Source organism: Lagopus muta, chromosome 1 (assembly GCF_023343835.1).
Source record: "Lagopus muta isolate bLagMut1 chromosome 1, bLagMut1 primary, whole genome shotgun sequence".
Lineage (NCBI taxonomy): Eukaryota > Metazoa > Chordata > Aves > Galliformes > Phasianidae > Lagopus > Lagopus muta.
The window spans coordinates 89,156,765-89,168,170 of record NC_064433.1 but is presented as its reverse complement, the minus strand read 5'-3'; the positions used below and the strand labels follow the sequence as shown (position 1 = coordinate 89,168,170).

The 11,406-nt window shown below is 37.7% G+C and overlaps 1 protein-coding gene across 3 annotated transcripts in view; it reads right to left on the bottom strand.

The window, feature by feature from the left end:
* Nucleotides 1-3,093: 3,093 nt before the first annotated feature.
* EPHA3 (EPH receptor A3) overlaps nucleotides 3,094-11,406 on the bottom strand; it is a 219,220-nt gene continuing 210,907 nt past the window's right edge. For all 3 annotated transcript variants that reach the window (XM_048945956.1, XM_048945966.1, XM_048945975.1), the window contains 2 exons: nucleotides 8,673-8,828; nucleotides 3,094-6,979 (listed from right to left, as the gene is read on the bottom strand). In XM_048945956.1, coding sequence (XP_048801913.1) covers nucleotides 6,874-6,979; nucleotides 8,673-8,828 — 262 coding nt within the window. In that variant the 3' untranslated portion in view covers nucleotides 3,094-6,873. The remainder of the gene's footprint in view (nucleotides 6,980-8,672; nucleotides 8,829-11,406) is intronic.

The window sequence follows — 11,406 nt, the reverse complement described above, 5'->3', positions numbered from 1 at the left end:
CTGCTTATTCAAATCCTTGGCAAGGGTGCTGCACAAAGGTCCAGACTTCCATTTTCTTTTTTTAATTTTTTAATTCAAACTAATTGCTTTTAACACATATATGTTTTTCCTGGCTTCATCTCAGGGCCTTAAAATTACATTATACTTCAAGCTCACATAAATGCAGTGAGATTAAATACTCAGTTCTCATCCTTGTGGGCTTTGTGCCATGAGGAGAAATTCAGCCTTATGGGGTGATCTGGCCTAGGGCGAGTGCAATGTTTTGGGATGAAGATCGTGATGCTGCCAAGATAGATGCTGTTTCGGCTGGACTGCTAAAGATGCAGTGTTTTCACCTCAGACAAGGCTGCTCAGTAGGCCAGAGGCACATGAACTTTCACAGTGGAGAGGCAGTCTCGATGTACCACAAAGTTTCTTCTGGGAATAACATAGTATTTATTAGAGGAGCAGCCTACAGGCACTTTACATGCATAGGATGATGACATTTGTGGGTGCCTCAGATCTCATGTCTGGCACTTTACACCAAGATCTACTTTATCACTGCTGAAACAGTAATTTCAGGTATGTTTTGTGGCTTAGTGATGAATCAGCTCGTATACAAGCTTAAAATCTGCTTTCCTATTTCCCCAAATAATAATAATAATTCACAAAATTCTGGTTATTTCACATTCATTTGCACACATACGCTTTAGAAAGGGTATTAACTACAAACCCCTGGTGGGTAAACTCAAGTGGGCAACTTTACTAAAGAGATTTAGAAATGAAGCTTTCTAATATTATTATTATTATTATATTATTATCTAATAATACTAGGATAAACTGGATGCAAGAGAAGTAGGGATAAAGGATATTTCCCCCTTTATGTCTACAGCAGCAGAATAAATTAACAGATTTCTAATGATCCCAGACAGTAGATTTTCACTACGTTCCTAAGATCCTTGACTTTATCAGTTTATTTATCACTTTATTTAGCCCCAAAGTCATATAGCAGTGATTTACTATACTTGTTCAGTCTAATTAAAAACAAATAAATTTGCTAACCAACCAGATGTTACTACGTTTCTTTAATAGTGAATCTGTGTTACTTGCTTGCTTGCTTGCATGCAAAAGTTCAAGACAGAAGTTGAAATCCTGGGCATGCAGCAAAAAAAATTGCCAATATGTATTTTACTTTTATTTTAGAATTAGAAATTCTCCAAGTCAGAATGATGCTTTCAAATTTTTAGAATCTGTGATTTACTATAGTGAACTTGAAGAACTAGGTAACTGCTGCCTGTACTCTTGGAGAAGTCATGTTGAACTGCATGAGGGAAGAAGGGATTTCAGCTGACTGCAGAGGAGCAAAGACCACGGTGACATTTAGAAAGGGAAGAGAAGAAGAGCCAGGCAATTAAAGACTAGGTATGCTAGGCTCAATATCCAGAAAGATATCACACAATACATTTCTACATAGCTGCAGGATTACAAGGTCTTAAGAAACCAACTCAGATTTGTCAAGAATAAACAAATCATGTCAAACCAACCTAATTTATTTCTGTGACAGGATAATCTAAAAACTAGTAGATGTGATTTATCTTGTCTTTAGTAAGACTTCTGGTGCTGTCTCACATGACATTCTTATGAGGTAACTGGGGAAATATGGGCTATTATGAAATCGCTGTAATGTGAATGCATAGTGAGCTGAAAAATCTTACTTACTGAGTACTTATCATTTATCAGAACTTTCCTGGCCATCTGAAAAGTCTAACAAAGAAGCCAAGAAAAGGCTGTTCTTCGTGTTTCGTGCTGTTCACAGTTTGCACTAGTAACCAGTATGATAAGCATGTGCCTAGTAATACAGTATGTGCATGAAATAAGGCTGAGAAAATTATTTCAAAGAGAAATATTTTTACATTATGAGATTAAAATTCATTTAGAATTACACAAAGAATTGGACCGAAGACTAAAAAAGATCTGAGACCACACGTACAAATGGGGAATTGCTGAACAGGCAGTGGTGGCTTGGAAAGGATCTGAGGAATTACAGAGGCTCAGAAAATGAAGGGAAGTGTGGATATTTATATTAACAGGAGCGGTATATGTAAGACAGCAGAAGTAATTGTCTGATTTCACTTGGCACTGGTTAGGCTTTTACTGGTTTAGATAACTACATCTGGACATCATCCTTAAGAAGGAATGCTAAGTGGAAAAAAGTCACTTTGACATTCAAAAAAAAAAAAAAAAAAAAAAGTGTATCTATGTTTATGGAACTGATTATCAGCAATTTACACATCCAGATTTGAGCGGTGACATGGTGGTGGGCTGCAACACATTTTCTTCCTCTGCTCCATTCGGTTGAATGTATCCCACTGTTTCAGAACTGGCTGCAGTCACAAATACAATTTTACAATAAATGCAACTCTTATGTAAGCATTAATATCCACTGTGCCCTTTGGGATATAATGCAAACACAGAGTACCAGATCATGCTAAAGGAATAGATGCACGTCAACCTAAAACAACTGCTGATGTGAGACCTATTTGAGACGCAAACAGTTTGCACGTAGCATAGATGAGACAGAGCTGCATCCCTGACCTTCAAGTCTATCATCAAAATTCCCTCATTTAAAATGACAGTGTATGTACCCACTGCAGCATAGCATGAGGCATACTGCCATTCAGAAGAAAAGATGGCTGCTTAAAGTTAAGACAAATTTTTGTCCGTATATTTTGGGTAGCTGCTTTTGGTGATTTTCTCTTCTACTGAAGATACCAAGACAAAACTTACATACTCCAGGATAGATAATAGTGTTCCTTGTTTTGTCCTGGCAAGCATAGTAATAAACAAAAACATGCAAAATCATGTATGGTACAGAAAGGCCTGTAACTTTAGTCTTCAAGTAGTTTTAACTGGTTTTGGTGAACATTCATACCATTCGTGTTTTTCTGGGAAAATAATTCCTGAGGTGCAAAGCTGAATTGTATGTCGGCATTTTTAAAGACATTGCATTTCAATGAATCATGGAGAAACTTGGTAGGGACACAACAAAACAGGAGCAAAATATTGTCTAACACAGATACTCAGAGGCAAGAAATGATCATGGGGTTAAACTACTGTAAGTGGTGGGCTTTTTATTTTGTTGAAAATTACATCTTATACTGGATTCAACATAGTTATAAGATGAAAAGAGGTCCACTGGCAAGGGAAGAAAAAATGCAGAAGTTTGGAAATAGTTGACACAACTAAAATAAATGACAACTTTTTCAGTATCCCATAGGCAGGCTGTAATAGACAATGTTTTCCTGTATCCATGGAGAAAGTAAAGTCTTTGACTGATGTAAGACAGTTTAGTACAAATGCTTGTCTGTCTATTTAGAGCCTGCACTACTTGTTTCTTTTAACAGATAATATAGGCAATATCTAGCTTTCACTCCGAACCCATGCTTTAACACTCAGAATTTATCCATATTTAATTACAATTTTATCACACTTTTCTAATCAAATAAATTTACTTTGTCTTCCAAGCAATCACCTCAGTATTCCAGTATGTAAAAAATACTTTCATTATGTTTATTATAAAAATATAAATGTTTCCACTACAAATCATTTTACATTAGTAAGAGGCCATCTACAATTGCACAATATATAAACTAAATGAGTAAGTAATGCTTTGAAATACAAGTTAAAGTAAATACATATTGCCAATCAAATCACATCTATACATTGCTTATTGAACGCTAAGTAACAGCACAAAACTAGATATGTTAACAGAAATAAATAAAATGGAAACTATATTTAAAGATACAAACCCAATAATATGGTACGACATTTTATGAGCTGTTGCATTTTGCTTGATGTCAATAATGAATGCAAGTCCTGTACAGGAAGATGGCCACACAAATTCTAGTATCTCTACTCCACAATGAAGAATTGTACACTGCTATGTATACATATGTACACGGGGATAGGGAGTATAGGATGCTTGCAAAAGAGGCCACTTACAGTACAAATCAACATTTGACAGGGAGAAAATATCTAAGTGTAGTTTAGAACACTATACTCCTCATAGCAAAGAAAAGCAAAACTGAGTTTTTTTTTCTCAAGCATCAGTAAGATTTAATTTCTTACGCCGAGCATGCTCAAACAGTGGGCAAGGAACATGACATGGTACTATGAGAAGATTGAGAGTGGTTGGTGCAAAGTTTTTGCTTGTAACCTAAAATTCTATGAACCAGCTCTGTGTTTTCAGGAGCGTTTTGAGATCTATTCCCCCCACCTCAGCCCACTCATCCCTAATCTCCAGAATGAAGCTGAAGAAAAACATCAGGAGGAACACGTAAAACGCTGCCCCACAAACACATTGTCTGCAAATGGATTTTGGTGAACTTTTAAATTCACCAACAGTGTCTGACAGAGCAATCTCAAACTGAACAAAAGAAAGATTCTGGATGAACTAAGCAACTAAAAATATAGCTTTTGTATTTAGCATGCTGTATTTCACAATAGATTGTAGTACATAAGAAGTGTTTTTGCATCATAAGTGCTTCCTTTTCATTTTTTCTTCCACTTTTCGATTTTTATTTTGACTTACTTTAAAACTCCTTAATTTTTTCTTTCAGAAGACATTCTCATCCTGTGAGTGCATTTCAAATGCAATCCTTTACAGCATGTTCATTACCCCTAACTCTCCTTCTATTTATTAATGTGTAATAAACACTGTTGCTCTGCATCTGAAATGTCTTGGACCCAATAAAAACAATTTGGAAACTGATTCAGCCACACAAATCCCAAGAACTGATTATTTCCTCTCATATTTATGTGCCCTGTGCTACAAGGAGCTTCAAAAACCAGACCAACACTGCAAAGAAAGGACAACAAACTTGACTGCACAGCAGAAAGTGGCATGCTATGCACCCAACTGCCTCTTACAGTCTTGGACTGCCAATGACTCACTGTGACTCATTAGAATCAGGTTTAAGTTTAAAAACGGCAAGTTGGAAATCCAAGGGGGCATGAAGAAACTGGCCTGTATGCAGCACTAGAAATGCCTCACACAGCGACTTAAACCCCCCATTTTCAGAGGAAAGAGCTGTGTCTGTTCAGGACTAGGATTAACATAATCAGGAGCTTAAGAGCTCACTTATGGGAAGATGCTGAAGATGTAGGAAGACTCAAATCCCCTCCTTTACATTCCTTTTTCTACTGAAAAATGTGAATGGTCTCCTAAAGATAGGCTCCCTTCTGATTTCTTTCAAGGGACCAAGCACTGCTTCTAAAGCAATACAGCTGGCTTTACCCCAACTCACCTTGCAGAAGGAAGAACCATTCCTAAATGGATGGAGCCTGGTGGTTTTGGTTATACTGGAACATCTACCAAAGCACACCCTTGCGAGTGCTGTGTTTTCTGGACTCTCACATTGCCACACAACTAATCAGTCCTGTCAAGACTGAGGTGGCTGCAGCCATGTGGAGTGGCAAACACAGGTGCCCATGGAACCTGAATCAAAAAGCAAGGCTCCTGAAGAATCACAGCATCTGGACAGAGGTCTTCTAGATCAGAATTAGGCAAAATGACAAGCCAGACTCCCACTGCAGAAGCTTAAATCATCTTCTTCACCCATCCTTGGCTGCCGACATGGTAGTACAACTCCCAGTTACCAGCACTGGGAGCAGAGCCCATGAGATGGAAGACAGTAATGCATAATTCCTCAACAAGCTAAAAAAGCACTCTCAGATCATGCAGGATACACTCTTACAATTCCTAGGTAATTCTCCCACCTGAACAGCATCTGAAGACAGCAGACCTTTGTGACATGAAATCAGGCCTTTGGAAAGCAAAGGAAATACATATGGTTGGCCAGGCTAGGTACTGATTTGGAGATCAATGGGCATGCAATTCCAACAGAATTCAAGCCCAGATTTAAATATCACTCACTTGCAAAGGAAAGAAATCTCAGCAAGTCCCAATGCTTTGCCTAGGGTCGGAGCTACAAAAAAGACATTTCTTTCCTTCTGTACTTTGTATATGACGTTGTGAGTATAAAATAATCAAGTAATTAACCCTCACAATTTCTCAGGTTAAACCAATGAAGTATTGATAATATTTGGCACTTGTCAATAATGCAGCCAGGTTAAGGTATTTAAGCATAAATATAAACAATAATGGTAAAAAAAAAACAAAAAAAAACAAAAAGCAAAAAACAAGAAAGGAAATAAATAAGTCTTTTAAGAATTAAGACTTTTTTTTTTTCTATTTAAATGAACACAATTAGGGAAACTAACACAATGGTGAAAATCTTTTGCCAACTAACCCAGTCACTACAAATTTTATTTCTGTATTCCTTTCTGAAGTTCAAATAGCATGTTACAATGACATTATAGTAAATATGGCCAGACAGATTGCGAGGTATAGTCCTCTATTTTCCTTGCTTTTAAAGAAATAAAATACCTGTTACAGATCTCTTCTGTATAAAAATACTGTAAGTCTTTCTTTCTTCTTGTTTGCTGTATAGATCAAATACACAGCTTTTATGTCCTTGGGTTTTTCATGTTATTCAGTCACTTAATATTCAAATGGCTCTAGGTTTTAGTATCACTGGTTTTTACTCGGAAGGATTTTTTACATTTTTTTTTCTTTTGAAATTTACTATCTGCATTAACAGTCAGTTAAGAGCACCCACCCTTCAGGATTAACAGATACAAAACAAGTTCGCTCCTATTTTTAAGGCATTTATACTCAGTATTTGAGTGTCTCAGTGGGTTTGAAATTTCAATCGTTATGTTTCCAAAACTGCTGCAAAGAACTCCTTTAAACTGTGCCATTTATCAGCCATTGCTTTTGCTCTTTGATGCGACTTTTCTTTTTTCTGTCCTCAGCAACATCATTTTGGTACCTTACACAGGAACAGGGCTGTTCTTCGTATGAGTTTCTAGAGTTTTGATACTGCTAACGATCTTCTTTTGAGGCCCCACAACTGTAACACCAATTTTCTTCATATCACTGGAAAAAAGAGAATATAAACTAGGTGAGTCAGCATCCTGCCTCTCTGCTTCCTAGAGCTGATGTGAGCAGAGACCAATCAACTTGCTCATCTTATACTGATGCACTGGATGAGCCTCCAGGTACAGAAATGCTGTTGAAACACAAATCCTGGTATGAAGAATACTGAGAGCCATTGTTTGAAGACAGCAGGAGGCTGCAAAAAATTGTAAAAACTCATTTAGCCCCGCTGTGTTTGCATACCTGCAAGAATGGACAATGAAGTAGTGTTTGCCAGTGGTGTAAACACAGGGGGCTACTTCTGGGCCAGCTGCAATCTTAAGTCCCTCTACCATCCCCCTATCAACATGATTATTCTTCCTGACCAGTGGACATTGTGACTTTATGTGCCAAGCCTTCTGAACAGTTGTCTCATCCTCAGAATAAGCACCATGTCTAAGCTTCCTGTGTCTACTGCTGTTATCACTCCTTATTTCTTCAGGCAGCTCATTCTCTTTGTTCATTGTGCAATATAGAAACAGTTTAATGCCTGCCAAGGGCTCATTAAACAGTTGTTCACAGGAAACTGGGCATTCCTGGAGGATTTCTGCACTGTCCCCAAAGGGTAATTGTCATAAAAACCCATTATCAGCCTTTTTATAGTTGCAATAATACACTAATTAACGGCATTGATGTGTTTAATTATCAGCCCTGCAGCTGTTGGCTACTTCTTCATAACTGGTCTTGTATCCAGTGAGCCCAATGGGGAGTCAAGATTTTCCTGTACAGTAAGTTCATAACTGTACTTGATCCTTTTCAGGTGCAAAGAGAACACCACCATATTCTTCCTTGTCACACTACATTTTAATGTATGAACTTTCAAGTTTAAAACTTTCAAGCTTATAATGATTAATTGTCAAAATGCAAGGCAGGAGGGAGTTTGCCCTCTGAATAATTATTTATAAAATCATAGAATCATAGAACGGCTGGTTGAAAAGGACCTTAAAGTTCATCTAGTTTCAATCCCCCTGCTATGTGCAGGGTCGCCAACCACCAGACCAGGCTGCCCAGAGCCACATCCAGCCTGGCCTTGAATGCCTCCAGGGATGGGGCATCCACAGCCTCCTTGGGCAACCTGTTCCAGTGCATCACCACCCTCTGTGTGAAGAATTTCCTCCTAATATCTAACCTAAACCTCCCCTCTCTTAGTTTAAAATCATTACCCCTTGTCCTGTCACTATCAACCCACGCAACCATTATTAGCATACTGGAGAAAAGCAGTTACATAGTACTTGCTCTTTGGCACCTGGGTTGATGGAATATGGGATGGGCAAAAAAGGAAAAGATTGGCACACCTGACAGCTGTGGGGAAACCACAGATAAAGGCAGATTATAAACAAGTACAAAACAACTACTAAAGTGTGACTGAAGGTAACAAATGCTCTTATACCAAACTATGCATAGTGCTGCCATACCTGAAGAAACTGAAATTTCCTCTACATTAGTGAGAAAGAGTTATGAAAAAGGTTTCAGGTTTCCTGCATGTGTATTACAACTACTACAGTAATTTACTTTTTTTTTTCTATTAAACATTATATTATTTTAGCTTAAAAAAAAAAAAAAAGGAAGCTGAATATTAAAATGCTACCCTTATGCTAAAACATGAAACCCCAGCTCTAACCAGTGATGAAGGGCTGGGATTATTTCAACTTACTCGGTGGAAATCTTGGCTATTGTATCACAGGAACTGTACTCCACACCAGTGAAAATGCCTTTGCACTGTCCTGTTCGAAAACCATTGAGCCAATCACCTGTTGTGCGGAAAGCTGAAATGTCAATGTTACTTTGGTCCAGGAGAAGGTTTGATGGCCTGAAATGAAGAAGAATATGGTGAAAGTTGTGGATCAGACATGAATATTGATTCATTTTGTGTCTAAACTTATCATTCGCATCACTAGGAGCTCCCAGGCTATGTGCAGGTTTTTGCTCATCTGCAGAATTTATCTGCCACTGAGGCCAAATGTATTCACACTGACAGCTTTGACAAACACTATGCAGTCACCTTGCTTAAGAGCTCCAGCTTCTCAAACCCTGATTTTACATCACTGATACATCACAAATTCATAGAGTACAATATTATACTACAGTTTAATGTGTTAAAGTATTAGCAAAGACAAGCCTAATTTAGATTATATTTATGTGATTGACCTAGTCACAAACAATACACTAGTCACTACAACAATGCACACTAAATATCAAGTTCAGCATTTTGGCAGAAGTTACACATATCAAACGTTCATAGTATTGCAGCCCTCCAAAAACTCCTAGGTGGTGCTAAAAAGGTAGAGGCATATAAAATAAGACACTAGTGGCATACAAATGTCATCAAATCTAAAAATCAGATGTAAGTGAATTGCGAGACAAATGCAACCATATGAGACTTGTATTCCGCAGTTTGCAATTTGAGATCGTGCTCATCTTAAAGCTGAAACTTGCATAAGAATATCATATAAATAATCTGAAAGTGTGAATTGAATCATCTCCTGCCTTTGAATTAAGGTTGGTGCTTATGAAGGATGCTGAACTGAACTGATTTGCTTCCACATTCATTACTTGAAAAACAACTAAAAAATCAGTCTGAAACAAAATCAAATCAAGGAATCAAACACAAAACTCATCTCCATGTTGCCTTGCCCACTTAAGCCATTTTCCATAAGTATCATGCTACCTAGAAGCTACTGAGATGAAATCATCCTTTTGAAAATAAAATAAAGATGAATATATATGAACATAATTTTAATATGTATGAATATGAATTGTATATGAATATATAATTTTTTCAACAAGGAAGAATTAAGGTAGGTGAATCTGAAAGTTGGATATTGCATATGGTGCAAGAGTTGCTCTTAAATTGATCTAGAATTTTTTTTTTTTCTGTCTGGTAAGAGGAATTCTATTTTCACAGTTTTGAGAATATACTACTTCTTTGAAGGCATCAAGGTTTAAAATCAGCTAGCTTTCTGAACCACTTGTTGCAGCCCACAGATAAACAAATGCATTTCCAAGCAGAGGATTTGTCCGCTCTGAAAAAGGCCTTCCAGGAAGGCAGCTGGCATAACACACCCAGCTCTTGTCCTCAGCAATCAATCAGTCTTCACTGACCTGCTCTCTTCCTGGTCATGTAGGAAGCTCCTGAAACACAATTTCTACAAGATACCTCACTAACTCCAATTGCCTTTCTCTCCCAGTGCTAATTAGGGCAATAGTGGCTTACTCAACTAGTCAGACGTTATTAATCAACTGTATTTCTACAATTTTTCCTCCAGTTAAAAGTATATGCCCATACCATGCATCCTTTTAGCATGCATATCATTTTAAGATAAGTACCTTATGGGTGTCTGCCTCAGGCCTAAACCTAAGCATGTGTTTGGCTGTGATTTCAGGATGGTGATATTCAGGGGCGTAGGAGGCTTACTTAGAGGTCATCTAAAGCAGTTCTCTTTGCAACTTTACAGCCTATTGGTTCCCTAGTTGTTATTGTTGTTTTTGTTTGTATGTTTGTTTGCTTGTTTTCCTAGTGATTTCAATGAACATCACCTGAAATATAATTTGACAACAACAGCTAAATCCATCTGAAATTACTTCTGTCACTGGAAAAATGAGAGGTGATTAGGCTAACATGATCAGTTGAAGATTGTAATGGCACAGTGTAATGTGTAGGTTACAGTTACTGTTACTAGAGAACTGATCGGGACTTCAAAATACCCTCTTCACTCACCACCAAAGCCATCTTTCAGCACTGGAAGAAAGGCAGAGTTTGTAAAGGGCCCTAGAGAGAACCAAATGTTCGAACACCAATAAATTTAAACTCCCTTACAAAGCCTAGATAATCCAAACAGAACTTTTCAATCCTAAACCATGTTCTTACTAAGTTCCACCAAGATCAGTAGCTCTGGAATAACCTACTCGTGCAGTCGATCTGCCGTGCGTTTGGATCAAGAAATACCACATCAGTAACACCTAGACTTTTACCTTTCACCTTGGATGAATCATGGAACTGTAGAAACACCAAAGTTTGAAAAGACCTCCAAGATCATCCAGCTCAACCACCCACCTGTCACCAATATTTCCTACTAAACCATGTCTCTCAGTACAACATCTAACAGTTCTTGAACATCTCCAGGGACAGTGACTCCACCACCTCCTGGGACAGCCCATTCTAGTGCCTGACTCCTCTCTCAGACAAGAGAAAAACAGTGCAGCTTTGCAATACAGCAGTTATTGAAATTGGATACATATAAAACAGCACCTTTATTCTTGACATTACGCCAATCCTTATCAATCAGCTGAATTCTTTCAAGACCAGGAAATGATTTTAATATTTTCTTCCATTCTGGGATGAGAGGACACACCTGAAGAGCTTATCAGAAGCTTGAAAATCTTAACTT